The 24,304-nt window shown below is 37.7% G+C and overlaps 1 protein-coding gene across 11 annotated transcripts in view; it reads right to left on the bottom strand.

Moving 5' to 3' along the window:
- ABI2 (abl interactor 2) overlaps positions 1-24,304 on the bottom strand; it is a 113,522-nt gene that overhangs the window by 36,994 nt on the left and 52,224 nt on the right. For 8 of the 11 annotated variants that reach the window (XM_062190131.1, XM_062190113.1, XM_062190122.1 and 5 more), the window contains one exon: positions 15,214-15,390. In XM_062190131.1, the coding sequence (XP_062046115.1) occupies positions 15,214-15,390 (177 nt within the window). Of the gene's footprint in view, positions 1-15,213; positions 15,393-24,304 lie in introns of all 11 variants that reach the window. The other 3 variants (XM_062190150.1, XM_062190163.1, XM_062190157.1) reach the window with 1 other exon arrangement.

Raw genomic sequence — 24,304 nt, 5'->3', positions numbered from 1 at the left:
TATGCTTAACACATTCAAATTATACTTGTAAAATGAGACTGCAAGAATTACATCATTGAATTAGAATGCACTGATAACTGCAATTTTAAAATATAAATTAAGGAAACATCATAATTGTATACAGAATACAAGAAGTCTTCAAAAAGTTCATGGAAAATGCACATTATGATTTAATTCTATTTTTCAATGAACTTTTTGAATTATCCTCATGTTGAGGGTGTCAAAATTAACTTTGAATTAGATGGGATTTTTAGAATTCCTATAATACTATTTATCATTCTGAATAGGCAAGAAATAATTAGTTTAAAATTCTTCAAATTAATAGACCAGTGAACAAGTTGTGTGTGATGTTAAAACAATCTTTAATGACAAACAATACCTTCAAAATGTCAATATTTTAAAGTGAAGCATTTATCTTTAATCCTTTTTGCTGCTGCTTTAAAAAAATGCAAAACAGATTATCAAGAGTAAAAATGAACTTGTCCTTGCACTCCCTCTCATTAATAAGCAGAGGGTACACTAATTATATCTTAGAATGAAAATGGCAAAAGCTTTTTTTTAAAAAAATCAGTTCACATTTGGGGAAATTTTTAGAAGAAATATTACAAATAACCAATAAGTTTAAAAATATAAGTCTTAATTTCTGAAAACAGAAGATTTTAAAAGTGGTAACCAAAGTCCTTTAAGCTCAACCTTAAATAACATAAAACCCAAAGTTATTTTAAGTGATGAAGGAGAATTGGACCAAACACTAAACTACATCAATTTGCTGGAAATAGGAAGGAAAAGGAGCAGGAATAGAAAAAGAGTAGAAGAGAATTTTATTCTATACATGGAATAGCTAAAATATTTGACAAGCTTTCCAACTTTGATTTTCTTTAGGCTTTTGGTATGTAAGTTGTTTTTATTTAAGTTGCAGTATCATCTATGAGACTTTGCACGTATCCAAAATATAGTGAAAAAGTATCAATTAAAATCTGGTGGACATTTCTATAATAAAACTTTCCAAAATATGTACAAACATCAAATGACTGTATTTGTTTAATTAATGGATGACTAACTTAAATCACTTAAATCACTGTAAAATGTCCAAACAACCTAATTTTCTACTTCAATATTATATTACCTTTCTATTAAGCTAAAACAATTCTTTTCAAGTCAGTTTTTCTTTGTGAGAAATTTTTATGCCAAGTAAAACAGTGAATACACTGCACATAGTATAAATATTGCCATCTAATTTAAGCAAAAGGAAGAACAGGAATAAATGATGAAACTTAATTTCTTCATAATAGGTGGGCTCTATATTATAACTAGAGTTAAGAAACTTTACTTCAAATCCAAAATATATTTTTACTAAATGCCTCTCCTCCCCTCCCCAGGGAAATCAAAGCTGAGACCAGTAATTAAGAGTATGAGTTAAGGACAGAGATAAAATTTCAAGTGGGCTGAAAACGCAGAGGAGCCAATAGCCCTAAAACAATCTATACAGAGATGGACGAACAGATCTGGAGAAAGAGGGCAGGGGGGAGGTGGGGAAGGAGATGTCACAACAGTTACTTAAAAAAAAAAAAAAAAGAGAAGTAAACAAGAGATATAAAGAAAGACAAACTTCTTGACTATTGAAAACAGTTTCTAACAACTGGCTTTTGCCAGAACAGAATTCACGGCTCAAGATTAGAACTGACAGGCAAAAACAGATGAGTCACCTAAGGGTTGCCTGTATTACCCTTTTTTCTTCCAAGTGTTGTGGCCAATAAATGTTTCAAAGTGAACCTACAGCTGTACCTAAAAGAAGCTTAGAGAAATTTATCCTATTTCTGTAGGGAATGACAAATATTTGTTATAGAAAATACTCAAGGAAAAATCTTCCATCATTTTTTTAACATGGCGTTAAATTATGGGTCTTTAAGATCCTAAGCAAAATTTTCAAGTGTTACATTCTTAACTTGCTAGTTGTAAAATAAACTCCTAATGTCTACTTATTAATTATTCAAAATATGCTTGGGCAATGCTCCACTTAAATAACAACACTATATTAAAGATCAAAAGTCATAACTTAAGTTTTTGTTTTCCTTTTTTCAGACAGAGAATGCACCCATCTGCTGATTTACTTGCCAAATACCCCCAAGGACTGGGGAGCTGAAACAGGAAGCTACAAATTCAATTCTAGTCTCCCATGTGGCTGGCAGGGACCCTATTACTTGAGCCATCACAGCTGCCTCCCAGAGTCTGCATTAGCAGGAAGCTGGTGTCAAGAGCTAGAGTCAGAAATCAAAGCCAGATACTCCAATACGGAATAGAGGGTCCTAACTGGCAGCTGAAATGCCAGGCCAAATGCTGGCCACAGAACTCCACTTTCAATTAACCTGATACACACATTCTATAAGTACTTAAGCTTAGCTTCATTAGTAACATCTTCACCCCTTTCAATAAAAAAAATCCATTACAAAGACACCACAGGGTCTTAAAACTTTTTCTTATATTTATTATTAAAATAAAGAGTAGAAAAAGGGAACTTCTGTTAAAGGTCTGTTTCACTTTTGTAAAGATGGCCTCAGATACATATTAAAACATCTCCAGGAGCAGATATTTAGCCTAGCAGTTAAGATGCCTGATGCCTGTATCGCACATCAGTGTGCCTGGGTTGGATTCCCAGCTCCAGCTCTTAACTCCACCTTCCTGCCAAAACAGACCCTGGGAGGTATAACTCAAAAAACTTGTGATGATGGCTCAAATAACTGTGTTAGAAGATAGTTTAAAAAAAAAAGTGGAGAGAGTATAATCCCAGTGAAGAGTTAGGGAGAAAACTGCAGAGGAAACACCATGCAAATTACAGAGACACTCTGGATCTCTGTGGAGGGTATGGATGTGCACCATGAATACAAACACAACACAGGACCCCAGCAGCCAGGAGCCTCAGCACCAGCTTCAGAGAGTGAGGTGAGACTAGACTGCAGCAGCCCAAGCCCCTTGCGATAAAGCTGCCTGGCTTGAATCTGGCTTGGAGCACTGCCGGGGAGAGTATACATGCCAACCTGAAGGGGAAAATGGGGGGGGGGGGTGGTGTTTCTCTCTCCCTAGCCACCTGCCATCAGCATCCTATAACTAGCCAAGAGATCCATTTTGGACATACATAACAACTGTGCCAGTTTGTGTCTGTGCACCCAGCAACCAGCCGAGAGGAGACACTTGAATCTGGCTAGGGGACGTGACAGGGAGGTGAGCACTCGTGACTTCGGGAGCCTTGTGTGCCGGGAACAGTGAAAACACTGTGGCTGTGTGGGAGGGCACAGGGTGGGGCTGTGTATCTGAGCAGTCACGGGCAGCTACACACTCGGGGCTCTGATTCCCTGGTGAGGGTTGCTGCTGCAAGATTTATGTGCACACTGTGGACTGCATGGTTCTTGTGGCACTAAAGATGAATACTGCACCTACTGGGGCTAACCTGGGCATTGGTCTCCTTGGAGGAGAGGAGGTGAACATGAGACTATGCCAAAAGAGCTGACCAAACCTCCCCTCTGTTTGGAAAAAAAAAAAAAAGAGAGATTTACCATGCCCAACCTGGGTGTCACCAGGGACACTCCTCTCACACTGCAGCACTAAACAGAGCTCCCTGACCACACCTACCACATACCTCTGGGTATGCACTGTAGAGCAGACACTCCAGTAAGCCATAGAGGCATAGTTCAAATACAAAGCCATGGGGAGGGGGGAGCAAAAGAAAAAAAAGTATCTCCAAAAATGCCTAAAAATAAATGCAGAAATTCAAGAAACAAGAATAAGAAAGACAACATGATGACCTCAAAGGAACACAACAACACTTCAATACTAGAATGTGAAGATGAAGAGATTGAAGAAATGGCAGAAACACAATTCAAAAAACTGTTCATAGGATTACACAGAAGTACTTAGAAGCAAATTCAGGAATTAAAGAAATCCAAATATGACATGAATGAAAATTTTTCCCATGAAATTGAGATTTTAAAGAGAAATTAAAATGAAATATTAGAAATGAAGAATTCATCAAATCAAATAAAAAACATGGTAGAAAGTATTAACAGACTTGGTGAGGAAGAAGAAACAATATGCCGCGGCTCAATAGGCTAATCCTCCGCCTAGCGGCGCCGGCACACCGGGTTCTAGTCCCGGTCGGGGCACCGATCCTGTCCCGGTTGCCCCTCTTCCAGGCCAGCTCTCTGCTGTGGCCAGGGAGTGCAGTGGAGGATGACCCAAGTGCTTGGGCCCTGCACCCCATGGGAGACCAGGATAAACACCTGGCTCCTGCCATCGGATCAGCGCGGTGCGCCGGCCGCAGCGCGCTACCGCGGCGGCCATTGGAGGGTGAACGAACGGCAAAAGGAAGACCTTTCTCTCTGTCTCTCTCTCTCACTGTCCACTCTGCCTGTCAAAAATAATAAAAAAAAAATAAATAAATAAAAAATAAAAAAAAAATAAAATAAAATAGAAGACAAATCTCTGGAAATTTTACAAAAAAAAAGCAATTAGAAAACTAATAAACAGTACTGGAGATTTATGAAATACTATCAATTGACCCAACATACGGGTCTTAGGAGTTCCTGAAGACATAGAAAGGGAGAATGCATTAGAAGACCTCTGTAGTGAAATAATTACAGAAAACTTCCCCAATTTAGAGAAAGAAAGGGACATCCAAGTACAGGAAGCACATAGAACTCCTAAAAGACATGACCAGAAAAGATCTTCACCATGACATACTATAGCCAATTCTCTACAGTAAAACATAAAGAAAAGATTCTAAAATGTGCATGAGAGAAACAACAGATTACTCTACAGGATCTTCAATTAGACTCATAACTGACTTCTCCTCAGAAACTCTATAAGCTAGGAGAATGGCAAGATATATTCCAAGAGAGAAAAACTGTCAACCCAGAATACTGTACAGTGCAAAGTTCTTATTTATGAATGAAGGTGAAATAAAGACTTTACATAACCAACAGAAATTGAAAGACTCTGTCACCACTCATTCAGCCTTACAAAAGATGCTTAAGGATGTGCTACACACAGAAACATAGAAACATGCCATCACTATGAAAGAAGGTAAAGGCAGAAAATCTCCCAGTAAAAGTACAAAGGAAATACAAAGTAAACAATAGGAATATTTAGGGAAAACTGGCAGGGCCAAGTCATTAGTTACTGTGAATGTAAATGGCCTCAACTCTGCAGTTAAAAGATATAGACTGGCTGAATGGATTAAAAAACAAAACCCATCTATTTGCTATATACAATAAATACATCTCACCAACAAAGATACACAGACTGAAAGTCGATGGATGGAAAAATATATTCCATACTAACAGAAACCAAAAAAGAGCAAGTACAGTCATCCTAATATCAGATAAAATAGACTTTAACACAAAAACTGTTAAGAGAGACAGGGGTACTATATAACATTTAAAGGATCAATTCAACAGGAAGATGTGACTATAATAAATGTATATGCAACCAATTACAGGGCACCTGGCTATTTAAGAGAAATGTTAATGGATCTAAAGGGAGACACAGACTCCAATACAACAGTAATGGGGACTTCAATACCTCACCTTCAGAAATAGACAGATCAATTAGACAGAAAAATCAGCAAGGAAACAGAGTTAATTGAAACTATAGCTCAAATGGACCTAACAGATATCTACAGAATTTTCCATCCTACAGTCACAGAATACACATTCTTCTCACCAATGCATAGAACTTTCTCTAGGATTGACCACATGCTAGGCCATAAAGCAAGTCTCAGCAAATCCAAAAAAGTCTAAATCATATCATGTATCTTATTGGACCACAGTGGAGTGAAGCTGGAAATCAACAACTCAAAAATCTCTAGAACTTATGCAAACACATGGAGACTCAACAACATGCTCCTGAAAAAACAGTGGGTCACTGAAGAAATCAAAAGAGAAATAAAAAAATTTATGGAAACAGATGAAGGCAAACAACATATCATAACTTATGGGACAGAGTAAAAGAAAGTGCTAAGAGAAAAGTTTACAGCAACTGGTACCTAAATCAAGAAATTGGAAAGGCACCAAAAAATGAGCTATCAATACATCTCAAGGACCTAGATAAACAACAGCAAACCAAATCAAAAATTAGGAGAAAAGAAATAATTAAATTCAAGAACAAAAAAAAGTGAAACCAAAAAAGCAATACAAAAGATCAGCAAACAAGGAATGGGTGTTTTGAAAAAATAAACAAAATTGACACATCATTCGACCACCCAAAAAGAAAAAAAAAAAAAAAGACCCAAATCAAAAAAATCAGAGGTGAAAACAGAAATATAATAACAGATACCACAGAAATAAAAAGAATCAAAGAATCATCAGAAATTACTACAAAAAAATGTATGCCAACAATCAGGAAACCTACAAGAAATAGAAATCTACTTAAATTGAGCTATGAAGACACAGAAAACCTAAACAGACCAATAACTAAGACAGAAATCGAATCAGTAATAAAGACTCTCCAAAGAAACTCCCAGGACTGGGTGGTTTCACTGTTGAATTCTACCAGACATTTAAAGAACTAGCTCACTCCAATTCTTCTCAAGCTATTCAAAACAATTGAAAGGGAAGGTATCTTCCTAAACTCCTTCTATGAAGCCTAAAAAAGGATACAACAGAGAAAGAGAACTACAGATGAATTTCCCTGATGAACGTAGATGCAAAAAGCCTCAACAAGGCTGGTGCCGTGGCTCAATAGGCTAATCCTCCGCCTTGCGGCGCCAGCACACCGGGTTCTAGTCCCGGTCGGGGCACCGATCCTGTCCCGGTTGCTCCTCTTCCAGGCCAGCTCTCTGCTGTGGCCAGGGAGTGCAGTGGAGGATGGCCCAAGTGCTTGGGCCCTGCACCCCATGGGAGACCAGGAGAAGCACCTGGCTCCTGCCATTGGATAAGCGCGGTGCGCCGGCCGCAGCGCGCCAGCCGCAGCGGCCATTGGAGGGTGACCAATGGCAAAAAGGAAGACCTTTCTTTCTGTCTCTCTCTCTCACTGTCCACTCTGCCTGTCAAAAAAAAAAAAAAAAAGCCTCAACAAGGCCAGCGCCGTGGCTCAATAGGCTAATCCTCCACCTGTGGCGCTGGCACCCCAGGTTCTAGTCCCGGTCGGGGTGCCGGATTCTGTCCCAGTTGCTCCTCTTCCAGTCCAGCTCTCTGCTGTGACCTGGGAGTGCAGTGGAGGATGGCCCAAGTGCTTGGGCCCTGCACCCCATGGGAGACCAGGAGAAGCACCTGGCTCCTGGCTTCGGATCAGCACGGTGTGCCAGCAGCAGCATGTTGGCTGCAGCATGCTGGCCACGGCGGCCATTGAGGGGTGAATGAACAGAAAAAGGAAGACCTTTCTGTCTGTCTCTCTCTGTCCACTCTGCCTGTCAAAAAAAAAAAAAAAAAGCCTCAAAAAAGCCTCAACAAAATACTAGCCAATCAAACCCAAAAACACATTAGAAAGATCATTCACCCAGACCAAGAGGGATTCAGCCCTGGTATACAGGGATGGTTCAACATTCACAAATCAATGTAATATATCACATTAAGAAACTGAAGAACAAAAACCATATGATTATCTCAACAGATGCAGAGAAAGCATTTGATAAAATATAACATCCTATCATGATGAAAACTTTAAACAAATTGAGTATAGAAGGAATATGCCTCAAAAGAATCAAGGCAATTTATGACAAACCCACAGCCAGCATCCTATCGAATGGGGAAACATTGGAGGCATTCCCAGTAAGATGCAAAACCAGACAAGGATGCCCATGCTTACCAGTGCTATTCAGTATAGTCCTAGACATTTTATCCAGTGCCATTAGGCAAGAAAACAAAATCAAAGGGATACAAATTGGGAAGGAGGAAGTTAAACTATCCCTATTTGCAGATAACATGATTCTATATATAGGGGATCAAAAGACTCCAGACAATTGGAACTCATAAAAGAGCTTGGTGAAGTGGCAGGATATAAAATTAATACACAAAAAATGGCCTTTGTATACACAAACAATGTCATGGCTGAAAGAACTTCTAAAATCAATCCCATTCACAACAGCTACAAAAAAAAAATTCAAAACTTTTTAACAAATTTAAACAAGGACACCAAAGATCTCTACAATGAGAATTACAAAACATTAATAAAAAAATAGAAGACATAGAAAAAATAGAAAAATCTTCCATTTTTATGGTTTGGAAGGATCAATATCATCAAAATGTGCATATTACCAAAAGCAATTTATAGATTCAATGTGATACCAATCAAAATATTAAGGACACACTCTCCTCAAATATAAACAAAAAAAAGATGCTGAAATTCATATGGAAACACAGGGGACCCAGAATAGCTAAAGCAATCTTACACAACAAAAACAATTGCAGAGGCCATCACAATACCAGATTTCAAGACATACTTCAGAGCAGTTATAATCAAAATGGCCTGTACTGGCATAAAACAGATTGATAGACCAATAGAACAGAATATAAACTCTAGAAATCAATCCCCGCATCTACAATCAACTTTGACAGAGGAGCTAAAAATCAATTTCTGGAGCAAGGACTATATCTTCAACAGATGGTGCTGGAAAAACTGGACATCGCATGTAGAAATATGAACCAAGACCCTTACCTTACAGCTTTCCACAAAAATCCATTCAAAGTGAATCAAAGACCTAAATCTATGACTCAATACCATCAAATTAGTAGAGAACTTTGAGGAAACCTTGCCAGACACTGGCATAAGCAAAGATTTCTTGGAGAAGTCCCCAGAGGCACAGGCAATCAAAAACAAAATTGACAAATGTGATTACATCAAATCAAGAAGCTTCTGTACTGGAATGGAAACATTCAGAAAAGTGAAAAGGCAACCAACAGAATGGGAGTAATTATTTGAATACTGTGCAGCTGATAAAGGATTAATATCCAGAATATACAAAAAGATCAAGAAACTCAACAGAAACAAAATAAACAATCTGGTTAATAAATGGGCAAAGGACTTAAATAGGAATTTTTTTCAAAAGAGGAAACCCAAATGGCCAACAGATACATGAAAAAATGCTCAAGATCACTAGCCATCAGGGAAATGCATGTCAAAACTACAATGAGGTTTCATCTCACCTCAGTTATGAATGGTTTTCTTAGAGAAATCAACAAACATCAAATGCTGGCAAGGATGTGGGGAAAAAGATACCCTAATCCACTGTTGGTGGGAATGTAAACTGGTGCAGCCACTGTGGAACAGTATGGAGATACCTTAGAAATCTGAGTATAGACCTACCATAATGACCCAGCCATCCTACTCCAGGGAATTTACCCAAGGGAAATGAAATCAACATTTGAAATAATTATCTGTACCCCCATGTTTATTGCAGCTCAATTCACAATAGATGAGACATGGAATCAACTCAAACCTCTGTCAACTTCAGACTGGATAAAGGAATTATGAGATATGTACATCATGGAATAGTACACAGAAGTTGAGAAAAAAAAATGAAATCCTGTCATCTGCAACAAAATGGATGCAACACAGTTAGTGAAATAAGCAGTCTCAAAAGGACAAATACCATAACTAACAGAGCATCTAAAAGGCAATCTATAGAAGCACTTTGAAATGCAATGACTTTGAATAGCCCTTGTTTCAACGGTTGAGGAACAGTTTTTTTAATACTATGTTGAACTGTTTACTTAGTATAGGGCTAATCTGATGTGTATAAAGTTATTGAAAACATGTCTTAATAAAAGGTAAGAATGGGAATAGGAGAGGGAAGAATAAAAAGGGTTGGACTGTGGGTGGGAAAAATCACTATGTTCCTAAATTTGTATTTATGAAATACATGAAATTTGTATATCTTAAATAAAAAGTTAAAAGGGGGAAAAATAGATGGAAGAGAGCTGGACTGTATCCCAGCATCCTGCTCTGGCCTTAGCCCAGTCTTAGCTACTGTGGGAATTTGGGGAGTGACAGTAGACGGGGGCTGTGTCTATGTCTGTCTGTCTGTCTTTAAGTTTACTTAATTATAAATAAATAATTCAACTTTTAGTTAAGGAAGTCTCTTGTGAGTCAAATCTCTTATGTCTGGTCCCAAAGTATGATGGTTTTATTGGAGTCTGACTGAAAAGCATTAAAAGTCTGACATCAATAGGAAGAAAGAGAGATCTCATAAACTAAGAGAAGGAAAAGGAAAAAAGGTCTAGATTTTAAATAAATTTTAAATTTTAAAGTTCTGCTTAAACAGCCACCCTAATTAAAATGAAGATAAAGAATCTGTAATTCTATCAACCACCAGTAGATTTTCAGGGCACTTGATGAAACCCATAAGTTTCCAAAAAGCTCAGGTGGAAAACCACTGGGCCGATTTGTATTTGTTGTCCCTTCCAACCAGAACATATTCGATTATTCCATTAATCATCCTTCCAAAAATACTAATTTAACATTTATCAGAAGAGTAAATAATCTGCTAATTACTGAATTTTTCCCCACTTTTACTTTCTTCTACTTTGGGCTCACTCAAAATTATAAACTATATGCTACAGGTTTATAGGGAAAACAGACATATTCACAACAGGGCAGAGCTTTGGCACATTCCAGTTTCCAGGCTGAACTAAGGTGCTCTCCTTACCTTGCCAACTGTACCCTGACACATGGCAACACTTACATAATACTTCTAGTACTTAGAAGTGGACCAGGGCCCACGCTGTGGCATAGGAAGTTAAGCTGCTGCCTGCAGCACCAGCATCCCACATGGGTGTCAATTCAAGTCCCAGCTGCTCTGCTTCCAATCCAGCTCCCTGCTGATGGCCTAGGAACAGCAAAAGATGGCCCAAGTCCCTGGATCTCTGCCACTCACGTGGGAGACCTGAAGTAGCTCCTGGCTTTGGCCTGGCCAGGCCCCAACCATTGCAGCCATTTGGGGAGTGAATCAGCAGATGGAAGATCTGTCTCTCTCAGTAACTCTTTCAAATTAATAAGTAAATCATTAAAAAAAAAAAAAAGTGGCACCTTGTGGTGCAGAGAAGACATGTTAAGGGATCTTATCTGTGTGATTCTTTATTAGACCTTTCCATCAGCTCCTCGGTTTGGCCCATCTCCTACATGGGCACAGCCTCTAAACCCAGGAAGGTCAAGAAGGAAGCATAGGGGTCAGCACTGTGGCACAGGGGGTTAAAGCCCTGGCTTGAAGCTCTGGCATCCCATATGGGTGCCGGTTCTAGTCCTGGCTGCTCCTCTTCCAATCTAGCTCTCTGCTATGGCCCAGGCAAGCAGTAGAGGATGGCCCAAGTCCTTGGGCCCCTGCACCCACATGGGAGACCCGGAAGAAGCTCCTGGCTCCTGGCTTCAGATCAGCACAGCTCTGGCTGTTGCGGCCAACTGGGGAGTGAATCATCGGATGGAAGACCTCTCTCTGTAACTCTCTTTCAAATAAATAAAATAAATCTTAAAAAAAAAAAAAAAGAAGGAATCATAGTGAGGTCTGGATGAAATCAACATAGAATAGTAGCTTGGGCAACTACTTCAATCACTTTGGAAATTAACACAGCAATTGCTGAAATTTGAACACAGACTTCAGAGGAAAAAGGGAAGAGCTTGTTTTCAAGTCTAGATCACTGAAACCCTATCTTAAGCAAAATAATTTCCCCAAAATTCTACATACTTTACCACAACTGAGAGTTTGGAGCCAACACATAACACAAGTAGTACACTGGCCTGATCTCTGGTCAATCTATCATGAACAGGTGAAATTTCTGTGGCCATGGCGAGTATGATTTAGTGATTCAGAACTCAGTCATCTTGACACCTTGTTATCATTTCTACACTGAAGATAGGGCAAACAACAGGGTTTCAGACAGAAATAACATATTTGAAATGAAATTATAAAATACAGCTAAGGAAAAAAGAACAGGGCAAGCATTAGGCACAGTAGTTAAAATGTTGTTTAGGATGCTTGCATCACAAATCAGATTGGGTTCAAGTTCCCTCTCTCCTTCCAATTCCAGCTGCCTGCTAATGTGCACCCTAAGAAGGAGCAGTGTTGACTCAATTACCTGGTTTCCTGCCATGCATATGCAAGACCCAGACTGAGTTCCCAGCTCCTGGCTTCAGCTGGCCCTATCCCAGCTATTTTAAGTATTTAGGGAGTAAACCAGCAGATGGAAGACAAATCTATCATCTATCTACCTAATCTACTTTCAAGACAATTTTAAGATTTTATTTATTTGAAAGACAGAATTACAGAAAAGAGGAAGACACACAAAGAAGTCTTCCATCTGCTGGTTCACTCCCCAAATGGATGCCAAGGGCTGGAGCTGAGCTAATCCAAAACCAGGAGCTAGGAGCTTCTTCCAGGTCTCTCACATAGGTGCTGGGGCCCAAGAACTTGGGCCATCCTCCACTGCTTTCCCAGGCTCATTAACAGTAGCAGGATGAGAAGTGGAACAGCCAGGACTTGAACCGGCACCCATATGGGATTCTGGCGCTGCAGGCCGGAGCTTTAACCTGCTATACCACAGCACCAGCCCCTCAAAAAAATTTTAATAAGTTAATAAATCTTTTAATTTTCAAAATTTTTAAAAAACACTAGTCCAATGCAAACTAGTCAAACATCTCCAAAAAAAAAAAAAAGAACAAAGGAAAAACATGCTAAATTTGGTGATAGTAATTTTAATAATCTATTTGAGGGACAGGCAGTCGGCACAGCACTAAAGCTGCCATTTAGGACTCCCACATTCTATTATCATGGGTTCATGTCCCACCTCAACTTCCAATTCCAGCTTCCTGCTAATGTGTACCCCAGGAAAGAACAGTGTTGCCTCATGTATTTGGGTCCCTGTTCCAGCTGGGGGAGACCTAGACTGAGGTCCTGGCTCCCGGCTTTGGCCTGGCCCAGCCCAGCTATTGCAGGCATTTGGGAAGTGAACCAGAGGATGGTTCTCTGCCTTCAAAATAAAAATTTTAAGTTTAAAGAAATACATAGCTGAGTTTCTTTTACCATTCATCCTCCAAAATACAGTTACAGGAACAAATTCGTCTGTTATTTTTAATTTTGTTAAACACTATCAAACTTTTGCTGTTTCATATATATTAAACTTACCCTTAAAAACTCTTAAAGAAATTTATACTGAAAATATTTTATATAGCTATTTTTTAAAAACTAATTTTTTGTCAAAATACATGATACTGCAACTTTCAAAAAGCAAATTGAATGTTTTCTACTTCTCAATTTCTTAAGAATCAAAAGAAAATGAAATATTGTCCACAAGGTATATAATAAAGCATACCATTTATAGAATAAAAAGGTTATTACACAGGGGGAGGATTTAGTGAGGCACATTATTCGGACCTCCATTCCAAAACAAAATTTCTCTAGTTACAAAAATCCAGCAATTTTATTCCAATACAACATTTTACGATAGGATAGATTACATTTCTGCTTCGCAAAATGTAACACCATTGCAAAATGACCATTCACTCAACAAATATTTACAAAGTATTTAATGCATGTCAGACACTGGTTTAGGCACAAAGGATAGAGTAGTGAACAAAACAGACAAAAACATCTGCCTTCAAGGTACATGAAGACACACCGCAAACTTGGAAGACAAAAAAAGTACAGTAAAAAAGAGGAATTACTTGTTTGTTTAAAAAGGCCAAGTGCCAAATATCTCATGACTCCCCATATGTAATATTCTACATAAGAACAAAGAATGGAAATCCAGCCCTGGAATCTCTTACCTTAAATCTAAGCAACCACTTAATGCATAAATGGAGCAAATAAAAGAGGTAAGGAAAAAAAGCATTGAAAGGTTAGTTGAAACTTCAGGATGTGAAGAGAAAGGAAAAAAAAAAAACGAAAAAACAAGTTAAGCATTCAGCATTAACAAAATAATGTTTCAGTAGATCATAGAAAGAGTGGTTAAAGCAGAATGTGTCATGAACAGGAGTTTCCTGGATGAAATTATTTAAGATACTCTTATTCAAAAGCGTAGTTTTACTAAAGCCTTCTTCACATTAGTGACTCCAAACAATGAAAGGACTACAGAGTCCTAAAAGAGTAACATTGACTGTGAGGACCAAACAAAGAGGGAGGAGAATCATCTTCTTACTGTAGAAGCAGGCAAGCACAACTGTGATGTCTGTACCACAAAACTGTCTCTTGGCATTAGATTCTGGCAGTATCCTAACACTCTATTAGCAGTTGTTAGCCTTGAATAAATTTTCCCAAGTTAGAATAAATCCCAGCCATTAATTAACCATCCAATTAAACATCCTTTTTCAACATGCTCTAGTTAGGACAATAATCTGAATGCATTTAGGTATCAATTATAAAGTTAAATACAAAATTCCAGATAATAATGGCTATATCTAAACTCTGAGGGAGAAAAAGATTTTAAAAATGAATTTATATTATATGTTTTTTCAGTCAGATAAATTAAATTTAGATTTATTTTATTTCCAGCCATTATGGTGTAGGTGATTTAACTACACTTATATTAGAAAAAAACAACTGTTTGAACTGTACAGTTTCATGACAGGCATTTACGTGTATTTATTCAAAGTCACATTTGACAAGTCACTGTCCTTCAAACCAGCAGATGCAAACTTCAAACAACTTAATATTTATCCGAAGGTCTGAATAGTTTAAATATAAATACCAATTAAAATGAAATTCGCGTTTCTCAGTACTAATTATAATACATACACCAGACACTCAAATACATCTTAAAACACAGCCAAAATGTATAATGTCCACATACTCAAAAGCACTGGGTAGCTATACTACTCTCATCCAAAATACTGATAAAATAATTTTGTAAAAATTCAAAGTACATATTTATTAATATATCTTGTTTCTGAAAACTAATGCCAAGTCTGCTGATAAACTGAAATGAGATAATCACTTTATTAACAGGTTGAGTAATTTTTAATCAGTCAATAATCATTAGAAGATTATACCACATATACTCAATATATTATTTGGCAATATAATGAAGCAGATGCAATTCAAAGGTGACTGTTTAAAACTTGAGAGTACAGCACTAAGAAAAAAAAAGGAAAGATAAAAGAGTTACAACAGCAAGCAATCTTCACAACCACAACTGAGTTAAGACTTGGTTCTCTAGGAAAGGAGAGATAAAAGCTTAAAGAGTTAGTTCCATTATGGGCTACTGTTTTAAAAAGCTTGACAAAAATCATACCTACCTTTACTCCATGTCCAATGTCATCTAGAATTGTATAGTCAATAGGTTTTCTAATATAACGAACTGGCCGTTCAAGGTTGGCTGGAGCAATAATCTTATGTGTCCTTGAAGTGTTTTTATTGGTAGTTAAAATTCCAATTTCTCTTCTTGCAACTTTCTCTTTATGAATATCAACTGTCTGTAAAATATAATACAAAAAACACAACCCGAAAATGTATAGGGCTGATAACTAGAAAAACTCATAAATACCCTCAAATTTAACATTGCTTGCTTCTATTCTCAACTATGCAAGTTAAATTTTCTCCTTTCTGAACTACTGACTTTATCCATTTTTTTGGCTAATGCAAGGGTTGGCAAACCACAGACCACAGGCCAAATCTGACCACCAACTGATTTTTAATATCCCACAAGCTAAGAGTAGTGTTTGTGTTTTTTTAATGTTTGATGGGAAAAAAAATATATCAAAAGAAAAATAATGTGGTGACGTGAAAATTACATGAAAATCCAATTTCAGGGTGAGGCATTTGGCACAGCAGCTAAGACACTGATGGGACACGTGCATCCTAGACTGCAGTGCCTGCTTTCAAATCCTGTCTCCCAAGTTCAGCTTTCTACTAGCAGACACTCTGGGGGCCAGATGATGGCTCAGGGGCTTCAGGCCCTGCCACCTACACAGCAGATCAGAGTGGAGTTCGGGGTCACTGGCTTTGGCCTAGCACAGCCCTGGCTGTTGAGCATATTTGAAAAATGAACTAGTGGATGGAAAGTCTAACTTTGTGTCTCAAGTAAGAGAAAAACAGAATAATTTTAAAATGATTGTTTTAAGAAGGAAGCTCAAAATTCAGTTTCCCTAAGTAAATATTGGAACAGTCACACTGAAGTAAATAACTTGCTTACTCCCCCATTGCTGGCTACTTTTATCCTACAAGATCAGACAGGAGCAGTCCCAACAAAGACTTTATGAACCACAAAGCCTTACCATTCATTAGCTTGTTCCTTTATAGGAAAAAACTGCCAACTTCAAGGTTAAAGCATGCAATCCTTCCTTTACATTAAACTGGGGAAGAAGGGAGGGTAACCATATGGCACAGCTATTTTTGGGCCCCACAACCTATTTCAGAGTGCCAGTTCTAGTCCCTACTCTTCCACTTCTCAACCAACTTCCTGCTGGTGCATTTTGGCGGGCAGCAAATGGTAGTTCCAGTGCTTGGGCCCCTACCACCCAGTCTGAAGACCTGGATGAAGTTCCAGACTCATGGCTCTTGTAAGTACTTGGGGAGTGAACCAGGAAATGGAAGATTCATTCCTTTTCTCTCTTTCTCTGCCTTTCAAGCAGATAAAAATAAATATATTTTAAAAAATTTAACAGAATATGATTATGAGGACCCCAATGACTAATCTGGTTACATTTTAAAAAATAATTAGTACAATTTCAGTTACTGTTTAAATTTTTTTATGTAAGAAATGGGAGCGAGTTAAAAATTAAATACAGCATCAAAAATGAGTTATTAGTGACAAAAACTTTACTGAACAAATATTTCATTAATTTCTATTTATTAAATGCTCACATAGCACATAATTTACAATAGAATGACACTGTTTTTACTCAGTTTTCAAAACACAGTGAAGTTCTCCAAATATGCAGGTAATTAACACACTAAAAAACAGTTTTTAAAACTGAAATTTGCAATTTAGTGGCATGTAAACATTAATTATTTCAAGTGAAATAAGACAGAAACATCACATTGAATGTACCACAGTAAGGTAAGTACCATTCCAAAAGCATGTTTGTCACAGAAGTCCTTCACAAAGTGTGAAAGATAACAGAATTAAAAAGATATGGGGCTGGTGTTGTGGCTGAAAGGGTTAAGCTACTGCCAATGACCTTGTCCCAGCTGCTCCGTTTCCAATCCAGCTCCCTGCTAATGTGCCTGGGGAAGCAGCAGCAGATGGCCTAAGCATGTGGGCCCTGCCACCTATGTGGAAGATCCAGATATAATTTCTGGCTCCTAGCTTTGGCCTGGTGCAGTCCCAGTCATTTTGGGAGTGAACCAGCCAATGGAAGATCTCTCTCTCTCTGCCTCTTCCTCTCTCTCTGCAACTCTGCCTTTCAAATAAGAAAACCTTAAAAAAAAAGAATTAAAAGACATTTATTTTGGTACAATAACTGTGCCTTTCAAATAAATAAATAATGTTTCAAAAGAATTAAAATGTTTATTTTGGTACAAAAAATGTAAAATCCATGCATAAATGGGTTAAACATGAAAAGTTATGAAAAAGCTATCTATGGACTTCAAAAATTTTTTGCATTACTTTAATTCCACTTTCCATGAACTTTTTGAAGAATTTTTTTATGTTTACATCTATGAATTATTTACTAGGTACAAATGGAAAATACTTTTCCCCCATGGATTGCAGTCAAAGAGTTTGAAAAACACTTCATTAAAATTCTTCCCATCTTTTACCAACATTCCTGGTGGAAACAGCAACAGACGTTTTTGCTTTTGTGTTTAGCTAATTCCTCAGTCTTCTATTTCCCTTTCTCAGAAAAGTAGATGGTAACAATGAAAAGAAACGGTAAACATCATGTCATTTAGTAAATACCACTTTAATAAATACAAAATTGATCATCTGTCCTTCTCATCTACCCAAAGTAAACTCAAATCCAATTTAAAATCTCTTAATTCTCTACAACCAAGAGATTTTTAAAAGCAATAGAATCTATGATCCAGAATAAATCTCTAAATGAAGCATCTAATTAAAAACTGACCAAAGTAGTAAGCTTATCTTTTAAGTGTTTTTTTTTTTTTAAAGAAAAATCTGTGCTTTTCCTGTGCTTAATAGGTAAATTATGAGATTATCTTTCCTTTCCAACTGTTTACGGGAGCTGTAACAGAAAAAGAGGTTTGCATATTAGTGATATTAAAATTTACTTAAATTTTAAATTCAAGAAAATGAAAATTAATCATATTACCCCATATTCTTACCAGTTGCATTTAAATTAAAAAAGGGCCATAAAAATGATAACTTTGGGTCTGCACAGCGGCTCACTAGGCTAATCCTCCACCTGCAGCACTGGCACACCGGGTTCTAGTCCTGGTTGGGCGCTGGATTCTGTCCCGGTTGCCCCTCTTCCAGGCCAGCTCTCTGCTATGGCCCGGGAAGACAGTGGAGGATGGCCTAAGTGCTTGGGCCCTGCACCCCATGGGAGACCAGGAGAAGCACCTGGCTCCTGCCATCGGATCAGCGTGGTGCGCCTGCCGCGGCGGCCATTGGAGGGTGAACCAACGGCAAAAGGAAGACCTTTCTGTCTCTCTCACTGTCCACTCTGCCTGTAAAAAAAAAATGATAATTTTGTTTTATATAACTGGTCTTTGTCAGATCAATAAAAAAACTGAGAACATAATCTTTTTGTAAAAGTTTTTACTGCCCTCAGTTTTCAGAAATGTCTTTAACTTATTCAGAAATGAATCTGTAAGAATGAAAGCCTGACCAACCACAACAGAATTCCAAGTTTAGAGCAAACTGGGATTTCAGTGGATATTTTGGGCCCAACAGTTTTTTGGTGTCGGGGGTTGTATTGAGCACTGTAGGACATACAGAAGCATCCAGAGAAATTATACCTGTGTCATTCTCCCATCGTAAGTTGTGACAACCAGAAATGTCTGAAACCACCAATACCCCTTGAGAGAAAACTGTCCTAGTTGCGAACCAGTAATCTAAAGAAAAGACTAATTAGCCTGTCCTGAGCATTAACTATAGGTATTTGGACTTATTAACCTTTTTAAACATCCACACCAACACAAGCAATATATGGTAAAATGCTTGCCATCCCACTATCATACTGCAAAAGTTCCCATGGATAGAATCAAATATACATTTTGAAAATGGGTAGGTTGAGGCTGGCAGCGTGGCATAGCAGGTTAAACTGCTGCCTGCAATGCTAGCATCTTGTACAGGGGCCAGTTCGAATCCTGTCTACTCCACTTTCAATCCAACTCTGTTAATGTACGTGGGAAAGTAACCGAAGAGAGCCCAAGTGCCTGGGTCCCTGCACCCACGTGGGAGACACAGAAGAAGCTCCTAGCTTTGGACTGGCTCAGCTCCAGTCATTATGCCTATCTAGGGAGTGAACCAGTGGATGGAAGCTCTCTCCCTTTCTCCCTAACTCTGCCTTTCACATAAATAAATAAATCATTGGGGAAAATAAAAACGAAAATGGCTAAGTTCTATGTCAAGTTTGAGTAACCACCTAATGGAGAGCTTTAAATCTATTCCACAAATAGAATGAGAACATTTGGTCCAGAAGATTCTGAGGTTTTCAGCAATTACCTACTTCAATTTTTGTATAGCTTCCTCTTGCAGAGAATATAAATAAGCATATTTAAATTAAACAGAATAAAGTAATGAGAAACTCCCAGCACCTATCACTCAGCTTCAACACTCATTATAATCAGTTTCAAAAGAAATTTTGTAAAGCTCCTATTTTTAAATAAAAAACATGGCTATGTTTTCCTTAAGTCAAATTCACAGCTTTCAATAATCATTACTGCCTTCCATCTTAATATTCTTTGACACTGCATTGCTGTTATGTTTCAAAAGTACAAGTTCAACACTGATATTTAGGAAAAATTATTAAGGTACTTCAAATTTACCCTAGATTTCTAAAGTTAGTAGTTATTATGACAATAAACTTGCTCTTATTTAAAAGAGGCCTAAACAGCACTCACCTGTGGCAAGTAAAAAATGTGTTCAGCTAGCAAAGACAACCAAAACCAATGCAGGTATACTGCTATTAATACTACTACTGTTTGCTACAGATCCTGTTAACCAAAAACACACCACAAAATATCACTGCAGCTGTGTAGGATTTAAACATGTTTTCCCGTGGTTCCTTACTGGTTTCCCCATCCTTTTCACTGCTATTGCCAAGCTGGTCTCGCATGCTGCAGGCTCCCCCCATGACACTTCAGCCAAACAGTGCCAGACCCAGGTTCCCTCCAGGACACCTCTTACTTCCTTGGGATAATCACACTGACTTGTGCGCTTTGCAAGCCTGAGCCCCACTCCCAGGTCTCCCTCATGAACCCAAGCACATGCTCAGGCCACAGCAATGACAGGAAGGTCCTGGATAAAACATTTTGTTTCAGGATTATCCATGCATTGTTGCTTCCCATTACCACAGATAATTGAGAGGTGACTGTACTGGATAGCACTACCTCAGTTAGCTGCCCATCAGTGGGGAAAAACATCTGCAATTAAACAGTTACAGTAAATTAACTGAAGTAGGTGTTTTTAAAAATCTCAGATTTTTTACTAGTAAGCTAATGTTTCAAATAAGCATTTAATTATTTAAATTACAAATATGCTTTAAACTATGCACCTTTCAAAAAACAAAGAGCAATTTTCAGTTATTCATTTTTAACAAAACAATGTAAAGCCTATACAAAGGAAAATAAGGAAGTATACAAATCCTACTTTCTGTGCATAATTACATACTGATAACTTTCAGTAGTATTACCTGAATTTTAAGTTAGGAATTTTAAGCAAGGCTATATATAAGGTTTTTAAACAGAAATTAGCCCACATGTTAAATTCTTCATGATTTAGGCCTCCAAGTGCCTTCTGTACCTACTTGTTGAGAAGAATTACTTCCATTCTTGTATTAGTTTACAACCATCCCTTTCTATCTCTGTGACTAGCTTACCTGCTAATTAATTCAATGCCTGTCCCAAAATGTTCTAGTCAGCTGTTGGGGGGCTGGCAATGACACTACTTTTTAAAGTTCATGTTGCCTTTTCACCTCTCTTGATCTTTTATTATAAAGCCATGATGACCTGAACACAGACAGTACCAATTTTACTAGCTAAGAGAAAAAATGGGGCTGGCTCAGAAGAATCTCAGTTTACAAGTTTAAAGAAGTTTGGCTTAAATAATATTTTGTAAACTTCTTTTAAAACTTACCAGAAATGGATAAACCATGGACACAGTAATTAGCATACATCTTATACATTATGGTATACTGACTTAAAAATATGTGTACTTGTTCAATTACTCAATAAAATTAAGTTTATTCTGAAAACTACATATTCTCAAAAAATGTGTAATGTTACATTCTAATCAGTTTTAAGATAAAAAATTTCAGTTACTTTTTAAAATAATATGCTTCCAAAAAACTGCAACACAAACAACAAAGCTAGAGATGTAATTTCTTTAAAATTTCCCACCTCTGACACAGTAATCCATGTCAAGAACCTATTCTAATCCTACTTTAAAGATACACTGAGCATGATATATATATTAGTATACTACTTAATGCTAGATTGTCCTGTTAGTACAAAAAAAAGCCTGACATTATGTATTCCTAATCAAATCTGGCCTGTTTTTCAAAATATTTGACTTGAAGATAGAATGAATGAGTGATTCCTTTAAGTATTTTTCCTAACACATAGACAGTAGAGTCAACGGAATTCCTGCCCTCAGATACCAGTTTAGAGTATTTCAGTTAAATCAGAATAATAGAGGCCAACAGAACAGATAGCTAAGCAAATATGAATCAAGGTCACTTGTGAGCCTCTCAGAAAAAGAATTCAAGACAAAAGACAGCTCAGAAACCATCTTATCAGTTCCAAAATCTCACAGATGAGAAAACTGAAGTTCACAGAAGTGTCAGATAAGCCAGCAGAAGCCAGAGTAAAGCCTAGATGCCCTGACCCTCCCTTCTCTACTCCTCTGTACCTCTACGGAGAAAAAGGCTTGAGTACTGGGATTCTGAAAAGTGCTAAGGTTCTTTCCCAGGAGATAGAACAAAAGATACTGGGGGAAAAACACACTAATAGCCTAGATATCTAACATCACCAACCTTACAATGCTAACAACCATACAACCCTTAAAAAAAAAAAAAAAAAAAAAAAAACCCTGAAAGCTTTTGCCATTTCAATAAACACATGAATTTGTCTTTAATATGACTGAACCTGTTTGTTTCTTCAGCTCAATCTTAAATATAAATTCTCATTTTTTGTCCAAGCTGCACAAGTCTGGATTCATCTTAAAAAATGTAATATTCTGGCCAGCGCCGTGGCTCAACAGGCTAATCCTCTGCCTTGCGGCGCCGGCACACCGGGTTCTAGTCCCGGTCGAGGCACCGATCCTGTCCCGGTTGCCCCTCTTCCAGGCCAGCTCTCTGCTGTGGCCAGGGAGTGCAGTGGAGGATGGCCCAAGTGTTTGGGCTCTGCACCCCATGGGAGACCAGGAGAAGCACCTGGCTCCTGCCATCGGAACAGCGCGGTGCGCCGGCCGCAGCGCGCTACCGCGGCGGCCATTGGAGGGTGAACCAACAGCAAAAGGAAGACCTTTCTCTCTGTCTCTCTCTCTCTCTCACTGTCCACTCTGCCTGTCAAAAATTAAAAAAAAAAAAAATGTAATATTCTGATAACAACGCAAAGCATTAAAAATAATAATAAAACTTAAGACTCAAATATCTGAAAAAAAAAGTTTGGATGAGGGGCTGACAAACTTCAGCTACATGTCAGACAGATCTAACCCAAAAGCTAAGAATGATTTTAACATTTTTAAACACTTGTTAGAACATATGAGCCCACAATACCTAAGATATTTTCCACCTAACCTTTACTTTAAAAAAAGTATGCTAACCTGTTTTAGGGTATTTACTGAGTACTCACTTTGTGAGCAGAACCTATTTTCTTCTATGCTTCCAGTCTAAAGAGCAACAAAGTATTGATATTCAATGATTTCAAAAGAATTCTATCTATACATTAAACATAATTGAAAAAAATTTTAATCTTTGAGGCACATACTACAAAACAGTAACATTTTAAAAGCTATTCTTATTCCTCAAACACAGCCTCCATCAGGTCATTTCTCCTGCTCACTCCCTCATGGACCATAGTAAGATGCACTTTTTAATATACTTAACAGCTGCTATGGAGTTGTAGCTCCTTCAACGCTTCAGGTGTTGCCCTTTAGATACTCAACTCCAAATAAGGAAGACTCAACACACTCTTGACAGCTATGATCAAGGTCTGTTATTTCTGGCCTACCAACCTATCTCTTTCTCTCCTGCTTTTTAACTATCCTATCAGAATAGCTTAAAAGACAGTAATTCCTAGACCATTTTAATTGCCTACCTACATGATACACACACACAAAAAGAAAATGTTCTTATTAACTAAACCAACACATATCCTTACCATCCTCCTCCCTCCTAACCAGAAAAATCAGTTACTTGCTTGTTGTCATCGTTCATCCACCTCATCTCTCCTACTTTCCCATACCAACTTATTAATAAAAAGTCCCTCTCTTTTCAGAACTGATATATTAATTTCTCTTCTATGTTTGCTTTTTTAAAATCCTCTGCCACACTTTAAACATGCAAAAAATTTTAAAACCCTCAAGTTTTAAAAACCTTGAAATTCTTATCAGATTAGCAACTTGTCAACCTCTCTCCTTCTGCAGAAGACCAAGTTCATCTATTTCAGCATTCTAAATACTATTTATTTCCCTCCAGAGGCCTTTTCAAAACAAAATCTACTTCTAATTAAAACTCACCACTTCTTGCTTTTTTAACTTAGAGAGAAAACAACAATACAACAAAATGTCTAGGGATGTGAAAATAACTTTATAAAGGCAAATTCTGATCTAAACTAAAAAATGCTAAGAAGAAATCCCTTTTAATCAGTCTGTTAAGTTTTCAAATAGCCAAAATAGAAGGCCTACTACATTTGAGTTAATTATATGGAATAGAATATATCTCATTACAGAAATCTGCTAAATTTCAGGCTCTCAAAAATGGTTTGTTGATTTCAAGAATCCTAGTCTTAACCCTCAAGATATACAAAAGAGAGTAATATACACTTTTTTAAAAAGATTTATTTTATTTATTTGAAACTCAGAGTTACGCAGAGAGAGAGAGAGAGAGAAAGAGGGAGAGAGAGAGGTCTTCCATCCGCTGGTTCACTCCCCAATTGGCCACAATAGCCAGAGGTGCACTGATCTGAAGACAGGAGTCAGGAACTACTTCCGGGTCTTCCATTCGAGAGCAGGGCCCCAAGGACTTGAGCCATCTTCTGCTT

Source organism: Lepus europaeus, chromosome 1 (assembly GCF_033115175.1).
Source record: "Lepus europaeus isolate LE1 chromosome 1, mLepTim1.pri, whole genome shotgun sequence".
In the NCBI taxonomy this organism is placed as follows: Eukaryota; Metazoa; Chordata; class Mammalia; order Lagomorpha; family Leporidae; genus Lepus; species Lepus europaeus.
Note: the sequence above shows the minus strand (reverse complement) of the source record. Positions and strands in the feature narration are given on the sequence as shown.